Genomic DNA, 25,213 nt, shown 5'->3' with positions numbered 1-25,213 from the left:
ACGAGTCATTGAACCAGGAACCCTGCGATCGTGAGTCAACTGCTTTCCAGCTGAGCCACAGCACACACGCTGAATCTCCCTGAAAACACTGTAACATATTTATTCCTGTATTTATTCATTCATGTTTTTTTTCCTACATTTATTTATGCTTGTATCTATTTATACTTATGACATGTTCCGACCTCTATATAGGTGAGGTTTTGAGCTCTTTTAATTCCATCGTGTCACCAGCGGGCCCGGGTACAGGAGGGGTAATATCGTTCTTATTATACATCCATGGGTATTATGAGCGTTGTGGTTCAACGGTTCAACCGATCTGAATCGCTTCCTGAAGCAGTCACGTGGTATCGACAGGCAGCGAGGCTTCGTTTGTCATCAATGACGTCACTGGCCCAAAACGATACAAGCCTCGATACATGCTTCACAAAAAGCTTCGGGGATTACTCGACACACGCTCCGAAGCCTCGGCGCAATACGTAACATCACTAGTAGTTACTCTCTTCAAATATGCCTCATTGTATCGCGAAACATTGCCACAATTCTGATAGGAACAATCCACGGAATGCTCGGTTCCATCTGTTGCCAAAAGGTAAGAGTAGGAAGTACGTTCGGAGGCAGTGGCTAGCGAAATGTGGCCGGCCCGAACCGAAAGATCCACAGGCGCATGTATGCAGCGAACATTTCAAGTTTCCGGACGACTACTCTGAGAGTATGATAAAACATAACATGGGATTTATTGAACAACCATTACTTAATGGAGATGCAGTACCATCGGTCTTTCTGGTGGCATCACCGACCAGGACACCAGTTCGGCCAGTTGAGAAATCGCCCTCTGCAAGTGTGAAGCGACGGAGGACCAGAAGTAGTGCTCGGAGTAAGAATAAGGTATGTTATAGCGCATTTCCATTGCAGCGGGTAGCCCCGTTTAAACGTCCTTTATCGTCCAGGCCAGGCCAGTTTTTGGTGGCCTTTCCATATAGCGTAGTACCGGCTAGCGGGTACTTTCCCCCAGTTTTTCCGGGCCCATAAAATCGTGGTTCTAGGTACACCATTCAAGTACAGGTCTTCCTACTCGCCTCCCGAAATCAATTGCACGAGTAAAGGGATCGTCTCCAGCAAGATCACCGTGCTGTTCATCCTCATCGTCACTGTCCCTGGATTCCTGACGGTTCTGACTACTTGGCTCGAACCTGTATGGCTGAATTCCCCCATCCAATCTCTTCATATTGCTCAAAACGTCTTCCTCGGCTGACGAGTCCGAACTCAAATACTCCGCCATGTTTTCGTGTGTTTACAAAGTGAACGCATGGATGACGTCACGACCATCACGTGACTACTGAAAATGGCAAAAATGGCAGCGGCCTGACAGAATATACAGGTTTTGATAAAAAAGAGCTATAAAATCATTATTTACCAGGGAATATCGCTGATTTCTTCAGGGTATGGTTTAAACATAATGTTTCACTAAATACTGAAGTTTTGATTAATTATCTAATGAGTGGAGCATTCCTTTAAGGTATTTTCTACTCTTTTGTTGTTACAGCACAGAGTTGTGTTTTCCAAAACTTCCAGCGTTATAGCAGAATTATTATTAGTCTTCGTCCTCAGGTTTCTGCACCTACAAACAGTCCTTTAGGAGAGCAGAGGCCCTGAGATGTGAGCAGGAACACTCATAATGTACTTAGTTTCAATTCCCGTGTGAGAGCTGAAGCCTCTCATTACCATCAAAATGGAGTTTGTTTTGTTTCGCACAGTAAACACTGTCTAATTAATTGCATTACTAAAAGAATGGCTCTCAATGTGACAGAATAACAAATATATCTTTGTGAATTAATTCAAGCCTCGAGGGCAGGCACCTCTCTGATGGAAAGCTCCTCGTGTTTTGCTTACATTACCTGCTAGACAAAGAGTTTGTATTGACTCAGTCATGGTTGGTTTGGCTCTGATTAGAATCATTAGAGGACACGTTTTGTCTTCTTTTACAGTAGCTGTCCTATTATCTTACTGGGTCATCGCTCCTTACCTTTTCAGGAGGTCACTAATAAAATTGCTATCTCTCCCGACTTTTTACCGCTGTGGAAATGACTTTGAAAGCAATTTGGACATGTCACCCCCAGGAGAGAGTTGATATTGATTTGCCATGAACTACCACCGGGATCTAAAGGAAAATGGGCAATTTATCTACAAATGAGAAAACTTGCGGAGAAATCACATGTTTCTAAATAGCTGACCTACTTTCCGGCACGCAAGCCTCTTGTGTCTCACGCTCCATCGGCCCATTCTCAGGGCTCTGTTTCAGGCTCTCGCCCAAATGTCTGCTCGCTTCAAATGTTTGCATATTGAAAAGTATGTTTTACCCTGCCATCTGCTCTGTATTGAACCAAGGCGGTCCGAGGTGGACGTCTGCCATTTGTTTTGTCTTAAGCAATTGGATGTGTGTCGACTGTCAGGGTGCTCATTGACCTTTAATGTGCCACCACCACCCTAATGAGAGTGAGGGAGGGAGTGGGAAGGATGGAAAGATTAACGTTGCAATGTACTCACCCTAATTTACCCTCTTCTGTTTTCATCCAGAATGACACATGGGGACAGCAGTACTCCTACGCACTTTTCAAAGCTATGAGCCACATGCTGTGTATTGGGTATGGCATGTACCCCCCGGTGGGCATGACAGACGTGTGGCTGACCATCCTCAGCATGATTGTGGGAGCTACCTGCTACGCCATGTTTGTGGGACACGCCACCGCGCTGATCCAATCCATAGACTCATCTCGACGGCAGTACCAGGAGAAGGTAAGTCAAGATGTTGTGTTTCTGACGTGTGTTGCTCTACTTTACTTTCAGAGAGGACAGTGGTGGTAAGGCAGGATGCTCGCACTAATCTTAAAGCTCTATTTTGTCAATATAGCAGTCCGACCCCAATTGAATTATCTTGATGTGTGTGCAGCCATTTAATACATTGATATCTAGGTGTTGCAGTTTCATCAAGGCTAATGAACCAAAACAAATTAAATAAATAGTAGATTAAAACAAACATTACCGGTCCAATAATGCTTTGGATGATGTTAAGAGGAAGTATAATTTTGCTATGTAGGTTCTGTTTGTTTCTGTTGTACCCATGGACCGACAGACAATGATCAAAAGATCAATCAATCAGATCAGAAAGATGACTTTGTTACTAAAGTAAATACAAAATCCTTAACATTTCCAGGCAAGGAAAAGGGAAATTAAGAAGCTGTATTGCTCAATGGTTAGAACAGGCAGCCAATATCCAGTGTTGCTGTGGGTATGAGGGTTCGAATCCCAAACATGGCAGTATATTTCACACCCCACCACCAATAAAAAATACTAATAATAAATAAATAGTAAAGGGAAATTACAAAAAAACAGATTTGAATTATAGTCTGAGAAACAAAATACATTTTGACATTTTTGCAAAAGGTTTTTCCTATCATTGCCTTTCATCTCACAAAGTACTGTGTCTTTGTTTCACTTGATGTCGCTTGAAAACACTTGGAAGAAGACAGTAAGAATCTACTTTGAGATACATTTATAGGGTTTTCTTTTGACAGCAATATGGCAAGCTAAACGGGAAAGTTGGCCACATCCTCTCAGCTTCTGCAACATACTTTTTTTGTGTCTGGATGGGCTTGTTTGCGGTTGAACCATCCATATAGAGACAGGAACCCCAGCCTCCCCAGTCGAGGGGCACGGAGCCCTGCCAGCTGGCCGAAAAGGCCCGAGAGGAGCTCCACGGTGCCTTGCCCTGTGTGGGCCCAGTGTGGGCGATAATGAGCTGAGCTGCCAAGCTGCCTCATTGCCCTTCGAATGTGGTGAGGAGATGCGACAGGATGACATTGAGGGAATCAAGACAGAGGTTCCAGTAACCCCACCCAAATTCAAGAGGTAGAGTGGGAGGAAAAGAGGGCAGAGAAAAGGAACCGGAGATGAGCAAAGGAATAGATTAGATGACGTAATGGGTGAGTGATGCTACATCTTCAAAAGGAGAAAAGGGCACTGGATAAATTAACACCTCACTAATCCTGGGGTGAGTAATATAGAAACTAGTTCTCCACCAGATTCCCACCAGCTTAAAAGGTGAAAAATACTAAAAATATACCATGTGAGTAGGTACATGACAAAAAAACGTTTTTCACCAGAGTGCTGCTGTACGTAAATATGGGAAATCTGCATTCAACTGACAACCATGCATTCTAGTTCAGGTGTGTATTGTTTAAGGGGCTTAACACAATAACTAACCTGATCCCAAGCATAGGCGGATTTTGCGTGTGGCTAGTGGCTGAAATATGTTACTGCATTACTACGTCGAAAACTGTTATACAAATATTTCGTATATCAATATTTTAATAAGGTAGGACACTCGTTAATAATATTGTAGCGTGTTCAAGTAACCAAGGGATATAGTAGTTATCAAATAAGTATAAGATTTGCACAGTTATGTAATGCACTGTTGTTGGGGTGAGAGACCGCCCCTTCCATATGAGTGTGTGTACGGCGGGCATGGAAAAGTCATACTCAGTGCGGTGAGCGCTGGCTTTATTGCTACTGTATCCGTAGCACCCCACGCAATAGTTGGGACTGTGTACTGACGTCAGTAAAAAAGGTTTGCCCCCCCCAAGCGCAAATGTCAAACTCTGCATATGATCCCAAGTGTAATGATATTGTGGAATAGACCTGTTCCTTAATATAACGCAGTCAAGTGCATACCAGCTACATCACCATCTTCATAGCATCCCAGCTGCTGGCCAGTCTCCAGCCATATGTTGTACTTTATCTGGTTGTTGAGGTAGTCGTCACAGTGTTTGTTGTACATTATTTCATGTTGATGAGGGGACTACCAACTGTTTCAAAAGGCCCATTATTCCGAAAGTACGTGCTTGGTTTGAAATGGCTTTAATGCTGCCGATCTGTTTAATGAAAGGGAAGCAAACCCTCTCCCAACTCAGCACTCTCCACTCGTCTGCTGCTCCGCTTTTAGAGATGTTTCGTTGTCAAGTACCCTGAACAGCTGTCCTGTCTGAGCACCAGTCAGCATGTGGTACCGAAGCCATTTGCAGCCGCTGCTGGGATCACCCCCTAAGGCTCCTTAAGAATCCCCCAGCCTGCTAAAAAAGGCTCCCCAGCTTCCCACGGTGCGTGCCTGCTAAAAGGTTATTACGGCAGACTGCAATTAATTTTCACGAGTGCAAATTCTTTCATTTATCTTGCTTCAGTGATAAGGCGTTCTCCGAGTTCACTTTGTGCTCATCTGGCTGTGGGAGCCAGATAGTAGCCTTCCTACTATACCCACTCCTCCTCCCTTCTTATCAGGGTTAGCTTCTTCAAAGACAAAGAGCTTTTTGTCATTGGCCCTCGCATCAGTTGTGTGACAATGAGATCTGCTTCCTGGAGATTTCGCTCTGCTTTTCCGTGTTAGACTAATACCCTAATCCATGCACTCAAGAAGTGGACAATCCATTGGTCAATCCATTGGTCAATCCCTGGAGTTCTGGGAAGACAGGAGGCTGTTCTCATAGGGCCGCCATGACGGAGACAGCTGTTCCTGTCTGCTGAGCCTGGAGAGAAACCTGCTGAGACGCCACCAACACACTGCCATCATACACCGAGTTATTATACACATCTGTTTTTAGACAGAGATATTCTATGTTGTCATATTAGTTCAAGTAAAATAAAGCTGTTCCATGTGATCTACCTAAACATGCACAATGTGACAATGGTAATATGACTGAAATAAGGTCAATATAAATAGCTTATTACAAACATTGACCAACAAATCCACTATAGCATGGTAGAGGGATATATGGCACACATTGGGTAAGAATCCACAGTCTATATAAGTCTATAATTGACATATATCATTAGCTGAGGTTGTGCTGATATCTGAGATGTGTAAAACTTGATTATACTGTAAATAAATTACAATTTATAAGGCAAAACACAAAAATATACAATAACGGCAATTACCTATGTGGGTCTCTGAGGGTAAAGACAAGGCAGTAAAACAAATGTAGTCCACTGCTTTAAAATATCATTATTCATTAGATTTCTACATAATGAATAATAGTGTATCTGTTTATATTAATCTGTGCTCTCTTGTCAGGGCACTCTTATGATTGTTATCGAACTCACAGGTGTGTAATCATAGGACACTGAGAAGCTTCATCATAACCAGTGTGTTTTATCCAAAAAGGATTGGTTGTTTGTCATTTAAGTGTGTAAAGAAAATTCAAAGGGAATTACATTTTATTTCAACTCTCAAAAGTATGTTTTCCTAAATGCTCTGCCATGACAAGCATTTTCATCTCGGCCCTATTCCTGTCTTTGTTTCCAAACAACACTGCAGTGTTCAGAAGAGACACTTAACTTGGCGTGCTGACTCAACACATGCATAGCTGATGTTGCAGATTACAGACCATGAAATATGAAGATTTAGACATTTCGACTCATTAGCCAATGCTCGAGAGCCGCCGTCTTTGATTGTTGCCAAGCTCTCTGTACTTTGTTTGGAGTTTTTGTGTTGAGAAGCCAAACATGCTCCATGTTGATATTCCACAGAGGCATTCAGCAAAACTGAATAATTTGCATACAAGATCAGTCAGTGAAGAAGCATGAGTGGCTTATCTGCAGTGTAGCCACATAAATCATTGGCCTGTGTATTGATGGTCCGGCTTATTAAACAGCAATAACAAAATTCAAATGTAGATATACAATTGAACATTAGTTTACAGCAGGGGTGTCAAACTCAATTTCATCTCGGGCCACATTCGCATTATGGTTGCACTCAAAGGGCCGGTTGTAACTTTAAGACTATATAAAAATACATATTTAATATATATAAAATAATGTATTATATTACGTTATTGCCTCTGCATTGGATTATTATCGATAGGGTAATAACTTCATAATTAACTCGGTCTGAAAGCAGAAGTCTAAGGCAAATAATTGCAAGTCTCTTCAGTGAGAATGTCCCAAAATGATTTTAAAAGAAAAAAGTGACATTTGGAAAAAAAAGTCAAATCTGAGAAAAAAGTCAAATGAGAGATGCATTGTGGGACATGTAGTTTATGGGCAACGTGCTTCTGTAAATCGCCATGTAACCGTATAACAAACATATGATATTCTTTGCAAGCTCTTGTGGGGCCACATAAAATGAAGTCGCAGGCCGGATTTGGCCCCCGGGCCTTGAGTTTGACACCAGTTTACAGTGTATCACAATAGCATTGTGAATTGAATTTGCCAGCATTAACAGCTAAATGGCTACACATTTCTTTTTTAAAGGTGGATAAATGTTGAGCTTTTCAGCACTATCGCCACATGACAATTCCTCATACTGGATGTGATGATACAGGCTCTGCATTAATCCATTGTAAATTATCTTTAATGAGTACAACATGGTAGCTCCACTTCACATATAGCCACGAGACCCTCTTTACAGTTTGCCTGCAGAGGTGATGTCCAGGTAAAGGTTTACATTTTAGTTAGGAAACAAATGAGTGACCCCCCTTTGAATATGATGAAGAGAATCAGTCTATTAGGACATCTCAGAAGATTACAGATGGGAAATAGGAAACGAGGACGAAAAAAAGAAAGCTCTGCGCTTAAAGATGGTGAAATTATCATCAGAAAGCCTGGGTATAATCTTTCCTGAATAGAATTACAATGTGGCACCATGTGATAAATGCCCGGGCTGTCAGAAGCTAGCAAGCCGACTTCAATGAGCTCTTAAAAAGGAATCAGGCTGCCTGTTAACTGCTACACAAAGTAAAGAGGCCAACAATCACATTAAATACTAAGGGTTGAAGTGTGACTCCTGCTGAGATGAAAAATAGCTTTATTAGATTGATTTTCACTCGGCTAAAAATATCCTTCTGATGCCAGTTTTTTGCTGCTTCTAAACGGAGCCTTTCATACAGAATATCAAAGCTTTTTCTACCTGATTACAACTCAATTTGTTGCAGATGTATGAGTAGGTATTTCTACATTACAAAAGCCACATTATGTTATTCTGTATCAGTTAGATTTTATTATTTCATGTGTTGTCAACTATTTTCTTTAAGTCAAAAGATCAGTTTATTCATTAAATAATCAAATAAGGCAAAAACAATGTCCTGAAATGAAATGTTCACCTTGATTATTTTCACCAAATAACAAATTTAAATAATAGGAAACAGAAAATGCAGACTAATACCATCATTTAAAAAACTGAAATCATATATTATTATTGCATTGGTTGCTTGATAAGTGACTAGAACAATTGGTCAAATCAATTAAATGTTTATTCTTCAACTGTTTATATTATGTGTTCTAAAATATGAAATAAGACTTGAACTGTGATGAACAATAGTGACTTGCTTTTTCTCTTTTTTTCTATAACATCAGCGTTTTCTTGTAACCCTAGGTTGATATCTCTGACTTGAAAGTAGAAGAAGGATAAACCTGAATTACACCATAGTCGAATACTGTAATTGTTAGTATAATACTGTAGTACATAGTCCTGTATTATAATAATTCCCCAGTAATAATAGTATTCAATTATGTGTTGGTCTCTCATCCCCTCATTGAACTCCTGTAATACCTAGCGAGCAGTTCTGTGGCATTACAATCTGAAACATGGTGAGCTGGAGTGGGTTAAGCATCTGCCAAATTCCCTCAAGGATTCCTCCCTCTTGTCTCAGGCACGTTGAGAACCACTGTCACACAACGAGAATTACATGGCTCCAGATAAGGGGCACAAGATGGCGGCACGTGTGACTGTGCACAGGGTCTGCCTGCCACTCCAGATCCCTGTAAGCCGCTGCTTATCACGGCCCTCTACTGTGGAAATATACAGACATGGGGATAGGGACACCGAACAAAAGAGATTATCTCATTCATTTGTAGGTGGCTTGTGATCCATGTTGTCTTACCTACCTACTTTATATTAATAATTGTTAGGGAATCATTTGCTTAGGTATTCAACCTTCAACCAAGTTCATAATTTTCTCCTCTCACTGTCTCCTTTCTCATGGCATAGTTCTACGGCCTTGGGTATTGTTGCTATCTCTCTTAAGGAGGAGCAGCTTGGGCGCATTGTTGTTGCCAGTCTATGACAGAGCACAATCCGCCATGAGGTAGTTTACTGTTCAGGGACGTAGGTTCCCTGGCACACATTCTTTCCTATGGACGAGAGCGCTAGTTAGATTCAGGGTCCATAATTGTTTAGTCTCGCTGATGAAGAATGTTGATTATTACACTCCGAACTAGTTAAAACCTCGAGCTGCAGAAGAGTTCTTCAGAATTGGTTTGGCAACCGCTGTGTCAACTCGTGACACACCACCTGTCTTGTCAATTCTCCGGCCGAAGCTCCAAATAAACCGTCAGTGTTTGCCATCAAAGCTCCAGCTCTCCTCGTGCCTCTCTGAGTCCTGTTTCCAATTGCTTCAGAAGTTTCCCCCACAATAATAATAATAATAAAGCTTTATTTATATAGCACTTTTCATACAACACATGCAGCTCAAAGTGCTTTACAAAATGACATATCACAAGTTAAAAACAAACAACAAGAAATTCCCCTCAGATTATTTGTTAAGAACTTTAAAAGGTACATGCAGCCAAATATAACATTCTATCAGGTTAATAGGGAGGCTGTGGCGCAGTGGCTAGTGCGGTGTTCAGATCAGGGGGTTCAAACCCCCACTGCAGTCAGCATGTCGTTGTGTCCCTGGGCAAGACACTTCACCCCAAATTGCTCCTGTGGGGATTGTCCACAGTATTGAGTATGTAAGTCGCTTTGGATAAAAGCTTCTAACAAGTAACATGTAATGTGTTGTGTCTCGTCAAATGTGTTAGTTATGTTTATTTATTTTATCTGTCATTTCCTGTTTTTACATTACATTGCATTTAGCTGACGCTTTTATCCGAAGCGACTTACAATAAGTGCGTTCGACCAACAAAATACAAACTTGAAGAAAACAGAATCATATAAGTACATCAGGTTTCATAGAGCCAAACATTTCAAGTGCTACTCAACTGGCTTTAGATAAGCCAGTCATTTATTAGTATATAAGTGCTTTGTTAATAGTTCTATCGCTCGAAGTGGAGTCGAAAGAGATGAGTTTTCAGTCTGCGCCGGAAGGTGTGTAAGCTTTCTGCTGTCCTGATTTCAATGGGGAGCTCATTCCACCATTTTGGAGCCAGGATAGCAAACCCACGTGTTTTATTTTGTACTTACCTCTTGTCTTTCATTTCAGGCCCTGTTTCTTCCCCCCCTGTGTGTTTTACCGCCATCATCAGTGTCTGCCCCGCCCCTGATTGTTTCCACCTGTTCCCACTCACCTCGTGTTTAAATAGTCCTGTCTCTCCCCTGTCCTGTGTCAGTTCGTCTTGTTTGTTTCCCCGAATGGTCGTGCCAAGCCTCAGCTCAGAAAGGGTCGCTTTTACTCATGTCAGGTTTTGTTGTTTTTGTTTATTTTGTAGGCTTAAGTTTCTTTCTTAAATTCTCTTTTGTTATGCATAGTTTTGTCCTCCTTGTGAGCGCCTTTTGTTAATTCCAGTACCTACTCTGTTAAAAGGAATTACCTGATCTTTGGAATAAAAGATTAAAAAAAATTACATTCAAGACTTTGTCTCTGGGTCGTGCATTTGGGTTCATCAGTTTGTGTTGAGGTCCTGACATAATGTAATGTAATGTTAATAGACACAAGGAGGTAACATGTATACAAATAAAATAAATAATGTTTTTTCTGTAAGACACAACATAACTGAGTCAATGCAACAAAATAAAATAAAATATATAATATAAAAACCCCATAAAACAAAGTGAACATATAGGTACAACAGAAATAAAAACAAAAAGATTAAGACCTATAAAATAAATAAAACAATAAGGTAGGTAAATACCAAAAGAACATTTATACATTTATATAAGCTGTCTGATCGTCTCAGGTTTTTAAAAATATATGATAAACATTTTTCAGCGTGGGATAAGTGAGGGATGTTTGTTTGTTGGTAGTTGTGAAATCAGGGATGCCCAGGAGGGACTTGAATATGGGCGTGTTGTGGCATGCCAGTCCCAAATGGCTTTAGAAGGAAATGGCAATTGGGTTCTGCAGCCCCTCCTCTCTAAGTCTCTAATTAACACATAGCAATTAAACATGGCTCTTCGAGGAACAGTTAGTAAGAGGCCCAAAGCTGATTATTTGTGGGTGAAGAGGCTCTAGAGATCTTTTGTTCTGACACTTCAATCCCCCAATCAAGACCTTTGGAAATACAGTAAATAGTCATCAGAGGAGAAGTACATTTACATTTACAGATTTGATTTATTTCCAAGAAGGAGAGAGACATGGATTATTGCTGTAAGAGAACTAGTAGAACATGCAATTTAAGAGTTTCCTTATTGAAACTGTCACTCAAGCATGTCTGTGTTGATTGATTTTTCAAGCCCTTAAAAACCCCAGGATACGAAAAAGATGTTCATCCAACAAAAACTTTGCGGGGCTTCCAGAGGTTAAGTCATGATTTCCTCGTACAATCAACCCAAGGACACAGCTGTCAACAAGTTGAGGAGCTTACGTCTGATTCTGCCTCACAGTGAGAGCTGTTCTCATTAGTCTGGACCTGACTGAGGGCATTCATCTAAACCCTGTTACATTCCCCTTTTCTCCTTGTCTGCTACACAACTTTTACTACTGAGTCAAGGACCGTTGACAAGCCCCAGAGGTAATATAACAGTATGACCAAAACCAAATGAAGAATGCTACCAATATACTGTAGTATTTTTAGATTTGCAGTAGCAACATGGTGTGTGTTAAGAGCAAGAGAATGACCTTGCTTAAATAGGCTAGAATGCACCATAGTGACTTAAATCAATCGCACCCTTTTAACTAACTATGGCCTAATTAAATCACTAGAAAATAAAGCACTTAATGATCAATGCAGATCCCTGTTGCTTACAGATGAATTGTTCATTCTGGGTATTTCTATTAACCTTTTCATATGTATGCTTAGTGTAGTTATTTCTTAGCTGTAAATAAGGACGTGTTCTAAGGTCACTAGAAGAGTGACACTTAACTTAAGCTGCATGCGCCAAATCCAGCCCATGATAGGGTGCCATGTGACATGCTGACCATTTTAGACTTCAGAGGGCATTGGGATCAGACACTGAGCTACGCAAAGGAAACACAAATGATTCAGAAATAGTAGTAAAGCTTATCAAAATAAATGTGTTTTTTCATTAATTAAAGCTTTTTCACCTAAAGGGTAGATTCATCTTGCATAAAGGCAAAGTGTCAGTCCTTGGGTCTCGGAGTTTTCAAACAAAGAAAGATGAGTTATGGCTCGTTAAATGTTTATTATGTAATCTGATAAATATGAATGATCTTTGTTTATTTTCTGGCCCCTGGCTTCCTGACATTTCACAAGTGTCATCTGTGCAAAGGACATTGAAGATCCCTGGTGTAGTGTTTTATTCCATACTGAGAAAAGGACTATGCAGACTATATGCAATACAAATTAAGATTCTACAGCATGCTAGCAGCTGTGTGAGGCTGTACTCAGGCGCAGAGGTGCTTTAGGCTAAATGCTATGCTCACAGTGACAGTTCTTACATGCTGAGTGAATGACAACTCAATTTGGCGGAGATGTAATAAGTTGTCGCTGTCATTTTAGGACACCACCTGTCTCGTAGTGGCAGAATACTTAGTTACTACATTATATAAACGGCTCCCCATGCACGTTCCCGTGTGCAAGACTGAGCTTTCCCTCATGAAAGTATGTCACAAATAAAGCAGGTGAACAGTCTCTATAATGCGCTTTCGATACGTTCTCTTTTGCCTATTTTTCATGCATACATCTGTGGGTGCAAGCATTTCAGAATTCAGGACGTCTTGTTGTATGGCCCAGACCTTTTGACCACACAACACAAGGTTATGGAGTAGTAGACAGACAGTGAATAGTGGGGGGAAGATACATATTTAGAAAGTATAATTTAGTGGCTGACATATCTGTTGGGACATGAATTATTCATGCTGTATGTGGGAAGAATGTGCATCTGCTTGGAGAGCTGGATGAGAGAGAATGAAACTAGGGGGGAAATAAATAGCACGATAAAGCGTAGAGAGACACAAAGAAAAAGAAAAGTACGGATAACAAAAACGACCAAAGAATGGCCATGTGAAGACAGATCGGAAACTTGGAAACGGAGGGAAAGGATTTGTGAAATGAAAAAGCGGGAAGATGCAATTCGGTTTAGCTCGGGGCAGATTTTACTACTACTGTAATATTTCCAATGCTGGAAGCTATTGGGCTCACACTCAAACCTCTCTGCGGGGATATAAAAGACGGCAAGTCAAACTACGTTATTTACAGTGCAGTTTGTACAGAGACACAGTTAATAATGGAACTTTCTACTGAAACGGCCAATTGTCATTAAAAGAACAAACAATGTGATTTTGCAGAATGCATTGTGTCATTGCTTTTCATTATGGCAGAAAATGCATAGTTTTTCAAATCATCATCAATATATGGCAGTGATAAAACCTTAAAAGATGAAACTCTTTCTTTAAGGTAATTCTAAATGTATTTCCTGTCTTGCGAGTTGGATAAGAAGATTGAAACCTTGCTCCTTGTTGTTAATTACAAATCGGGAAACAACTAGCATGTTTCAGTTTGTTTTAATCTGTACAAAAACAAAGAAGAAGTACGACATGTGTTTTTATGAGTTATGTGACTATTTCTAGTTGTCACCTTGAGGAAGCCATACTTTGCAGATAGCAACAGGATATTTTGTTGCACGAGCTTTGAGGTACTTGTAGGCCCATTTTTTTGCATTTTGACAAAACCAGACTACGTGTTACCTCGTGTTTCCCCCTGTGCTAAGCTAAGAAGTTGCTAATGGTAAGTGTAGCTCTTTTCACGACACAGACACAGGTCGGTTCTTTAAAACGGGCGTTTATTTCTTGGGAGTTTTCATCCTGTAGCCTTCCCTCTTCCGTTACGCTGTGAGAACTACAACACCGAAATGACACGCATACATAGCCAAAGACATTAGCATATTGTGCTACACATATGAATGAAAACAAGAAAATGAAAACACAAAACAAATACCTCGTTGGCCGCTTGTCGTGAAAGGAGATTAATTTAGTTCCTTTTCTGCATAACTTCGTCACAGACCTCCCGTCACACTAAACTTTATCACAGACCTCAGCAGAGCTTCAAAAAGACGTCAACCCACATGGAGTTGTACAGTGTAACAGCAAAACACGCAGTACCAGCACATGAACAAACATTAGTTCCTAGGCACAAGAAACACATACGCATATCGGCCCAAGATGTAAAACAAACTGTATTAAATCATGCCATATTTAACGATTATAAATAACATGAAATAAAGTATTCATTTATCCAATTGAACTATGACATTAACATTGTTACTCCTTTTAATTAAGGCAACTTCGTTACGTCATTTACAGGTAAGCGTACAGATGTGTCGGAGGTAAGAATCTTAAATTCTGACGATTTAGCATTTTTCCCCAAACGTCAAACCAAAGCAAGAAGGATTGATAGAAAGAATCAATCCTATGCCTCTCATCAGCTCCTACATTTTGAACAGCCCACCTGCAGTCTGAGCCCCATGGCTGTCAGATTGTAGCGAGGAAGGCTGATGGTGGAATGATTACCTCTTTAATGCTGACAATGATTTGATTTAGCCAAGTAGAGCAGGGGAGCAGGGATCTTCCTGGTGGCAGCGTGATGGCGGCTGTGCAGCAATGAGATAATTTCCCATCACAGGGGGTGTTATCAGCCCAATCACAGCATCAGAAGATTGCCGTCCCCCCTGTCCCTGTCAGCTCCTCCTCTCACGCTCAGCTGTGTATTAGTAAATATGAAATGCCTTTGAGTGAGACACTGAGCTCCTGTGCAGTTCTACTCATCACAATATAAAAGCAATGAGACATTGTTGTGCGTTTGTTCACTTCACTAATGCCCTTTCATGCTAGGGGAATCAAAGTGTAACATAGGATAAATGCTTGTTTTTTTCTGAATGTAAAAAATGAAAGGTTTGAGAGGCACTCTGGAGGATAATCCACGCCTTTGAAACAGAGCATGTCTAATGCAGGAGACATAAAGACATTAGACAAGATGCAGAATGTGGGTTACACCTGTCAGCTTCACCCCGGCGTCACGCGCAGACGAGCCATCATCGCTGTGACTCTGTAGCCAATAGGACTGCAGCTGGAGATATCCGCTGTTTTTTCTATTGCTTTTCATGTCTCTTGGAGTACAAGTGCAACACTTCTTCTCTCTGCGAGGATACCATCTCATCATCAGATCAGTAAATGCTCAATTTTATGCCAAAGGGATTGTGGGGATAAAGACTCAAACCCTTACCCCGTGACAAAACTCATCCATGTCTGCACCGAGGCCGGATATGTAGAAGCTTCTCTCCACATCTTATTCTTGCTTCGTGAAATATGTAACCTTATAAATTGCCAGATATTTCCGTTGACATTCCTAAAAGGTGAAAATATATTTTATGAATATCAGATGAGGTGAAATATGTACTGTATGCATCTAATCTGATGCAGCATTTCTGGTAGAAGCCCATGTTTGCATATCCACATACAATATACTCTGATACTTTCAGGTATGGCATATGTTTACCTTGTAGTATTTATGATTACACGATGCATTACAAATCACGATTACAAGCTAGGGCATGCAGCAGTTTATAGCTAACTGGTCACAGTGGAGGGAGCTGAGTCATCTGCATGCACAGCCTGACTCCAGACTGTTGTCTTTGTCTGTGAGGGACTCTAAAGGCTCTGGTCAAACACAACTCAAATCCATCCAAATTTAGACGAGCAGAGAAAAAATAGAACATTGCAGACGTGAGCGTTTTAGAGAGTAAGAAACACAGCAGGATGTCAGAGGATTTTTGGCCTCTGATAATTCACAAGTGCTTTTATAATACAGTAGTTTATCCTGCCTGTATGTTTTGTAACACTGGATTCGTATTCGTTTCTTTCCAACTCTTGATGTTCAGAAAGCCTGACAGCTCTTCTGCTTTTCACAAACACAATTTGACTTGCATGTCCGTATTTACTGCTCTATATTTCCAGAAGATTGGTCTTTTGATGCTCTGCTGCCAGATTATTGGTGACTATGATAGTAGAGTGGGATAACAAAGAGGGAGACATCTGAGGTCAGCCATGTCGTTGAGTGGTAAGGCTGTCGGCAGCATAAAAATAGTGATCAAAGAGCACCTCCACCATCGCCCTATGAATGGTTAATTTCTTTTTTCCCTTTTACTAAGGGTCAAGGATTCTACCTGTTATTATTCCCGAGGTGCTCTCGTTGGGCTTTGATCTGCATCCCTGCGTGATACTATAGCATCAATGAAAGGCCATCCAACACATTTTAATACTTTTATTCTAATAAGCAACATAAAGACCAGATGATGCAACCACATGCTTTTTTCACTGTTAAACATACATTAAACACACTGTGTTTGAGGAGTCACTAGGCTGTGTTTGTTACTAATTGCAACAATTGAATGGCTCACTACAGCACATTATGTGTATAAGGCATTTCTGAAATTAGTATGCTTAGTATGTTAACAAAAATAAAATGTCTATTCAGTATGTAAGTGTTACCTATGATGCTTAACCAATCATTTGCATGCACACACAGAAGGACATTTAGCATATTGTCTTAAGGTTCTTCGTCTTATCTCCCGTTATTGGTTTAAATGCATGCATTTGATTTGTTATCAGATCATACGGAGTACTTTAGCCTTCAAATACATTCAACACACAACAGTACACTGCATCCAGTTATGTTATTTATACATTATTAGATACTATATGTGAATGAAAAGTATTGAAATACAATCAATAAATGTTGTATGATTTTGATAACCTAAACTTTTATTTATCCCAAGCACTGGACAACATAAAAATTGACAACCACCCTGCTCAATTTGAGTTATTACCTCATATCAGTCTTCTGAGAGAAAGACAGACTGAGAGGCAAGACATAAGACTGGAAAAGTGCTATCTTGTTGGCCGTAACCTACAAGAGGCTGCATGGCCTGTATGTATCCGTCACAATGTCCCTGTGTGTGTGACCTCAGTGCCAGCTGTTCCCTGTGTATCTGAGCTTCAGCACATTGGCCTTTGAGTAACCTGATTGTTGTGTGTCTCTGTGTCCCTGCAGTACAAACAAGTGGAGCAGTACATGTCCTTCCACAAGCTGCCAGCCGATATGAGGCAGAGAATCCACGACTACTACGAGCACCGGTACCAGGGAAAGATGTTCGACGAGGAGAGCATCCTGGGAGAGCTGAACGAGCCGCTCCGAGAGGTGGGATCACTTTTCCTGTCTCAAGAAGCTTTTACACATGATGCCTTCAGAAGCTTGTGTACTGCTTGACATTACCCTCAGTTCAACTCAGTTTTGTTATTTTCTCGAGGCCAAATCCAAACCAGAGTAAAACTGAAAGGAGCTCAGAAAAAAACTAAGACATGTCGACACAGCTGATATTTCTTGCTGTTTTAATATCCTCTTTTATCTGAAAATCGTGACAGGCCAATGCCTTTTTCTGCTGTCTCTGTGTTTTCACGCAGGAAATCATCAACTTTAACTGTCGAAAGCTGGTGGCGTGCATGCCTCTGTTTGCCAACGCCGACCCCAACTTTGTCACCTCCATGCTAACCAAGCTGAAGTTCGAGGTGTTCCAGCCGGGGGATTATATCATCAGGGAGGGCACCATCGGAAGAAAAATGTACTTCATACAGCATGGGGTCGTCGGCGTACTAACCAAAGGCAATAAAGAGACCAAGCTGTCAGATGGCTCCTACTTTGGAGGTAAGACGAGCTGGCGCTGCACCAGAAACACAAAAGGTCACATACACACACATCTTTCTGCGGGGTTTAAATCTGCTCTGTTTTAATATTAATAATGCTGTCCTTTGGTACCTAGCGTTTGGGTATTGCTGTTCTGGCTTTGATATTAGCTCGACGAGAGCATGAAGTGGTATTTTGTGCAGTGTTTGTCTGCTCACTTACAATTCTGCTTCATGGTTTATGCAAGACTTTTCTCTTAATTCACATCATGAGCTGTCTCTTAAATGTAGGGCAAACGCAAATTAAGAAAAAAGTACTTGCTGCAGTGCAAATTAAGAAATGTGCATTCAAAGGTCAAACGGGTCCGACAGCTGTGAAATGACATGCTATATGGATTGTGCAATAACCCAGAGTTGTTATGTACTCAACTCGTCTTATGTTCTTAATCAGGGTCAGATAATGCGGACCCTCTCATGGTCCCACGGAGTCTACACATGTAGGAGACAATGCTGGCATACTGCCCTCACCAAATGCCAATTAATTTACCCAGTGACAGCGTATCATTTGGACTACACTGTTAAGTAATGAGAAATGGTGGCAGAGCATTTAACAGCACATGACCTGCCTGTGGAAGTTTAATTACGCCTTGCCTGCTCAAGTCCATCTCCATGCCCTCTCTCTGAGGGGTTCCAGAGAAGTAATGAAAAGATGGCAGGCAATCTATCTCTACACATGCCAAACCTAATCAACATTTTAGACAACATGGCCCCAGCTCTCTTCAGGGCCATGTTGTCCAAAATATTTCCTCCTTGGCAAGGCAGAATTGAGACTTAAAGGGAGCTCATACATTTATTTCCAGCACAAGCTCCACGGAAATGACACAGTTTGTGTGACAGCTCAGACATTTGGCCAACAAAAGAAGCTCATCTAAGTGCATTAAGTAAATGCATCAGATTTGATTTTTTCTTTGCTTCCTTGAGTAGACAGGAGTTATTTTACTCTGCAAATGCTCTGGTTTTTGTTCAGAAACTGGCTTGCTGAATTTAATCTTAAGCCTTGGATCTGTAATTATTAGCGAGGGACAACGCTTCTGACTCCATTATCCTGTGACTATTCCTGGCTGTGCCACTCCTCTGGGGGGGTGGGGGTTAGTGAGGTAAGCCTAGAGCCACTGGGAGTTTGTTACCAAACACGAGTTAGTCATTCATGAAATTAATTGGTGCAGGATCAGCACAGGGAGTATGTGGCACATGTGAATCTCAGTGTCAACAAACAGGAAGTCTGAAATGTTTTTTACAACATGTGCAGAACACGGGGGCTCGCTGCACGTGCACGGCTATGTTCTGACTCTCCGTTGTGCTTGTGGATGTGTAAGTATGTGAAAGTAGCGCAGCAGCCTTTCTGTTGTCTTTTCTTTTGTCAAACACACTCAGCTTCAGCAGGTTCCAGTTTACAGTACAGCAGATGGCAAGCTCATCAAACTCAAGCACCCTAACTCATTGCATTCATTGACTACCTGAATTATTTACACAATTATATACTCCACAGTCTGCTCCAGTTTGTTAGCTGTTGGATTGGCTCGAGCCAGAGAGCCTAAAGTCTAAAGTGGACACGACATGTCCTGGATGGGAGCGTCGGCTGGGCACACAGCGATCTAGTAGAGAGGGGAAATGTAATGTGACTGCGGTACTAACGCCAAGGGACACATGGATCCCTGCCAAGCCCGCTCTCTGGATGCTGCTCTGGGCTCAGAAAGAAAATGTGCACCCTCCACCCCTCGCCTCCACTTCCCTCTTTCTCTCTTTATAATTCAGTATTGAAACACTTATCTGAACAGCATCTCCGCTGCCCTCTCAGTGCCCACACAGAGCAGGTTATTGTGTTGTTAGAGTTCATCCTTTGTTGCCTGCAGAACTTGATGTGATGCCAGGGCAGACTGTGCCTTTTTCTTGTATGGGGCAGAGCTCAGTGACCTTGTAGTGGCCCCACTTGCCAGTCAGGGGTGCTTATCAAATACAGCCTTAGATTGCCCCCCTAAGATGGCTCACTTTGCTTCTGAGTGAGTGACTTGTAGTGGCTCTGTGAGTGCGGGTTAAGGAGGAAAGTAATACAGAGTCAGAGAGTGGGAGTAGGGGAAATAAGTTGACTGCAATCTTTCGTGTCATCTTTTTATCCGTCATCTCCTCAAGTCCAGGGTCAGGGAAGTAAAACTCCCTTCATCTCATTTCCCCTTTTTTTTCCCATGTTCCTCTTAGAGCTCAGACATGGCTGTGCTATAGAGCTGTCAAATGGCCACCCTGACTGAGTGAGTCAGTGTGAGAGGCTGGCAGCAGCAAAGGACCAGGTAATCCTCCTGGTCCTTAACCCAGTTAACACCTCTGCTCCTCTTGTACTGAAGCAGCATCAGCTGAAGATCGAGGCACCGTGGCCGCTGACGAGTGACAGAATGGGGGATATGAAGATGTATGGAGTGGTCTTTTATAACATAATGACAGGATGATGCAGTGTTCTCCTATGATGTATGATGTGATAGGACACACTCCATTGTGAGACATGGTTTGGCTGCCTCAACCAAACAGGGTGCAATGCAGGCGCCTAGATGGGATTATATAGTGATGCCACAAAATACACTTTATATAAAGACATACAAGTATGTGTGGTGTAGTTTGAAGAATCAACACATCCTCACTCCCAGGTCGCCCTATATTGACGTTATGTCAAGGTGCCCTGTGTCGGCTTTTTCCAAGGCAAGGGGGCGGCCCTTAGCGTACATTTTCAACTCTCCGGGATGTCCATAGGCTTCTATAGAGCTCCCTAAACGTATGTTGTAGACGACTTGAGATTGCGAGCGAATGCTACCCGCAGATCCATTCTCACAGCGTTTATCAACCTTTTTCTTACTCAATATCAAGCCACACTTATTGTTTTTACTTCTTTATTTTAATTGAATAATGTAGGACTTTTGTTGCCGTCAGTTATGGGGAGAGTTCAAATCCAGTTTTGGACAGTCTGCCGTGGTTCCATCCAGTGCTTGAATTGGGCCGGTACTCACCGGTACACAGTACCGGCACTTCTCATTTTTACCCATGTGGTACCGGCACTTCTTACTGAGTACCGGCACCTTGCCGGTACTCAGTAAGAAGTGCCGGTACTCAGCATGGATGTATAATAAGAACGGTACTCAGCATGGATGTATAATAAGAACGGTACTCAGCCGCCGGCGGCACGTCATGACGCATGACAACAAATATGCCCAGCGTACCTAGATGCCGGCGGCATCTCATGACAATGCTGAGCCCCTGCTCTCCCCATAACTGACAGCAACAAAAGTCCTACATTATTCAATTAAAATAAAGAAGTAAAAACAATAAGTGTGGCTTGATATTGAGTAAGAAAAAGGTTGATAAACGCTGTGAGAATGGATCTGCGGGTAGCATTCGCTCGCAATCTCAAGTCGTCTACAACATACGTTTAGGGAGCTATACAGAGGACTATGGACATCCCGGCAAGTTGAAAATGTACGCTAAGGCGTTGGCGTTGGAAAAAGCCGACACAGGGCACCTTGACATAACGTCAACATAGGCCGACCTGGGAGTGAGGATGTGTTGGAAGAATAAGAAGTACAACGTGGGAGGATATTAAAGGTTGTCTTTTATTTTTCCAAGCTAACAGTAAAAGCTTCTAATAGCGTCCATCTAGAAGAGGGGTTATTAATACTTTTCTTTCACTGAAGTCCACATACAGACAAATATACGACTAGATACACTCACTAGAGGAGAGGTATATTGCCTCATAAGTTAAGTAATAAGTTAGCAAAATCAATCGAATGTAACTTTACATTTAGCTTGACAATGTAATATGACAAGTGTAAGTGGTGCTATTAGCATTGGCAAAAGGAGAACTAGAATACAATGAAATGCAGGAGGTTAATTCAAGTTATAATTTAGTGTTCAAAGCAATACTCAAAGTAAAACCTTTTTTTTCTGTGTCAATTAAGGATATTTGTTAGTAATGACTTGAAAAGTACAATATACCTTTGTTACTTCACGATTATTGAACAACAAAAGAGTTGATTTCCTGATTTTGCATGTTTGTATTTAGATAAACATCTTCTCGTCCTTGAAGCCTGTTTTATTGTGTCTTTGCTGCCTCACTTATACAATCAGCCTCAGTTAAGGGAGGGGAAAAGAGACAATGAAATGTGACGGGACCTTAGCATTAGCTAGAATGGATGTTTCAAATCAACTTGGCCAATTTTGCGCATGTGCTTCCTATCCCAAGACGATATCCTAACCCTAAACATTTGTCCCTCCTGACCATCTGCTCTCACATTTACCCAACAGCCACAGTGCAGAAAAAAACAAAAATCCTTTACCTTTGCATGCTAGCCAAACATAAGGTGTTGCGCAGCTATACTAATGCGGTGAGGGAGCGAGCATGGCATGTCACGGGGAATCAGGCAACCCACTGCGAATGTTTGAAAGGTTAGAGAGTGCTCCGTGGGCTGGGGGCCGTGTCAGAGAGCGAGATGAGAGCTGACAGCAGGACTCAGATTCCAGGTGAGCTTTGCCAGAGCAGGCTGCAGGACATACTTTATTACATTACATGTCACTTGTTAGACGCTTTTATCCAAAGCGACTAACATACTCAATACTGTGGACAATCCCCACAGGAGCAATTTGGGGCGAAGTGTCTTGCCCAGGGACACAACGACATGCTGACTGCAGTGGGGTTTGAACCTGTGCTCCCTTGATCCCAACACCAAGGCTCTATCCACTGCGCCACACGCCGCCTTTATCACAGACATCACTGCAGTGCTCATACTCATTCATTCCCATCCATGCACACTTTGGAGCAAAGAGGAAGATAGGTATGCGCACACAGAATCACATGCAGATACATGCACACCGAGACCTATTTAAAAAGCACATTTAAAGGCCAACATTTGCATTCCCTCAGATTCATGCAAAGGGGTATCTTCATTCACACGCGCATTTTAAAGTGGCTCTAGAAACACTCCCTTCTGGGCTAAAGATCTGTGATTATGATCTGGGTTTGGTATATTGCCAAACTGTTATAATTAATACAGTAATGTAGCTGTCTCTTCATCATACTTTTTATTTGTTCAACATATATTATTTTCAGAGTGACAAGCTCTTGTTGGAAACCAAGTCATGGATTGCTGTTTTCAGTTGTACCTTGAGCAGAATTACTATTCATAACTACATTTTAACTTTAACTTTCTTCCATAACCAGTGTGTACTTTGTAAAATCGAACGACTCATGCTTTGTCTTTCTTAGAAAATCTACTTTGGGTATTCAGGTTGTTTTTTATTTGGTCGATTTTTCCTATCCTTTTAGTTCCTTATCAACCCTTAGATGCACGAGTGACTGGACCCTACACTCTTCCATAAGTGGGTCTAAAAGGAACCGTATTAGAATAAGAAGTGTTTTTATGCAATTTTTGTTCTTTTGGTTAAGAAAACTCACTTGTATAATATTTAGTATTATATTTTGGTTCACACTAGAAATATTTTATAATTAAATGTTCACAATTTATAATTTTAGATATTTTTTTTACATTTTGAAAAAAAACGTTTTGAACATATTGTCCCAAAGATCTCCGCTATTCTGAGACCCTCACAGTATTCCAGTCCCTTTTCAAAACTCATCTCTTCTCCTCTTCTTCTCTTCCCCCCCCCCCCATCAATCCATTCCGGTTGATCAAGTTTGATTGTCCTATACCCCCCACCCTAACCTTCCCTTATATTGTAAAGCGATTTTGAGTCCTTGAAAAGCCCTATACAAATATAATGTATTATTATTATTATGTATTATACTGACAGGTATCAGATCTTGCTGTGTAAAATAATCTTCCTGAGAGGTGTCACTTGTGATGTCGTCTGTGTGGTCTACAGTGAATGTATTCCTGGTGATAAGAATCAAAGGTTCCCAGAGGATTCCATAGAAAAAGCATGCGGTTCATTTTTGACCCACTTATGGAAGCTTGGGGTAGAAATACAAAAAACTACAATTTCTTAAAATGTACATTTTAAATTTGAATGGCATGATATCCAAAACATGTTTTTTGAGGAACTGCTGGAATATAAATTGATAAAAAAATGTAATTACAAAGATACTTCAAGAAAACCACCTCACCGGGTCAAAAAATACCCACTTATCATCTAAGGGTTAAATTAATGTATGTAACAGGGACAGGGACAAGAGGCTATTTTTCATCTGTAGTCCCCAGACAACAAAGTCACCCTAAAACAAATTATAATATTTTTTTTAAAGTTAAGAAATCCTTAAAAACTTGTAACACAGGCTTACAATACAGGACATGCTATTAAGTATTATGTATTATTAATACATACATTTTGCATGAGATGTACCTCATGAATAGTTTTTTCTTTTTCCCATTGAATATCCGGTCAAGCAGAAGCTGATTAAAACTCATAGAGGGCAGAGTTCATGACCCTCTATATGTAGACGGTTACACTTTGGGCACATGGTATGCTTTCTCTCCCACACACTCTCACACACCCAGACATCTTGCATAGCACGCATTCTGCTCTCCACTTTCGAGAGCCGTTGCAGTGACTCGAGGGAAACATCTTTTCAGTAAGAGCCCAGGACACGTGGGCTGCACCATCCAACAAAAGACCAGTCATGTGTGATCCTCGCACTGAGGTCGCAGCACTTGACGTCATATCCCTCCTTTCCCTGAGCGGCATCCAATTTGAATTAGTGTCATTTAATTTTGATGAATGCATTGTCACTTAAGTGTAGAAATCATGATGATTGTGGCAGAGTAACTTAGTGCACAGACATTTCAGTCAGACAACTCTCGTGTTTCTTTATATGTTTATTAGAAGCATATAGTTTGAGTTTGGCGTCTAGGCTCGGGCCTCATCGCTCCACAGATTAACATAGAACATTGAGTGATGATGAGATACTGTAACTATCCCCCGAGCCTACAGGTGGAAGCTGGGGTGGTGGTGAGGCAGGCAAGCAGCAGCAAGTGAACGCATCAGCAATGTGACAGACCAGCAGCATTAGCGAGGCAGAGGCAGGCAGACCTGGCAGCTTAAATAGAGCGGCAAGTTTAGGAGATTGTGTTTGGTTGGTTGTAAGAGAGACGCGTCACGTGTTAATGTATCATTGGTGCTCGAGTTGACTGCCTGAACTAGCTCGCAGGCTTCACCCCATGTGTGTGTGTATTAGTGTTAGCATCAGCGCTAATCAGCCAGTCACAGTTTTGGGAACAATCATAACTAGGCCGGATGAAGTCAAAGCAGACATCATGGGGAGGACGGAAGATTTTTCATGGAGACCTTTAAAGTTCAGAATAGCATATTTTGTCTGT

General features: G+C 41.4%; 1 protein-coding gene across 1 annotated transcript in view; it reads left to right on the top strand.

The window, feature by feature from the left end:
* LOC117549144 (potassium/sodium hyperpolarization-activated cyclic nucleotide-gated channel 1-like) overlaps positions 1-25,213 on the top strand; it is a 78,213-nt gene that overhangs the window by 41,666 nt on the left and 11,334 nt on the right. Inside the window, 3 exon segments of the mRNA XM_034220777.1 lie at positions 2,575-2,793; positions 17,215-17,361; positions 17,625-17,865. Of these exon segments, the coding sequence (XP_034076668.1) occupies positions 2,575-2,793; positions 17,215-17,361; positions 17,625-17,865 (607 nt within the window).

This window comes from Gymnodraco acuticeps, unplaced genomic scaffold (genome assembly GCF_902827175.1).
Source record: "Gymnodraco acuticeps unplaced genomic scaffold, fGymAcu1.1, whole genome shotgun sequence".
Taxonomy (NCBI): Eukaryota; Metazoa; Chordata; class Actinopteri; order Perciformes; family Bathydraconidae; genus Gymnodraco; species Gymnodraco acuticeps.
This window is presented reverse-complemented; position numbering and strand designations above follow the sequence as displayed.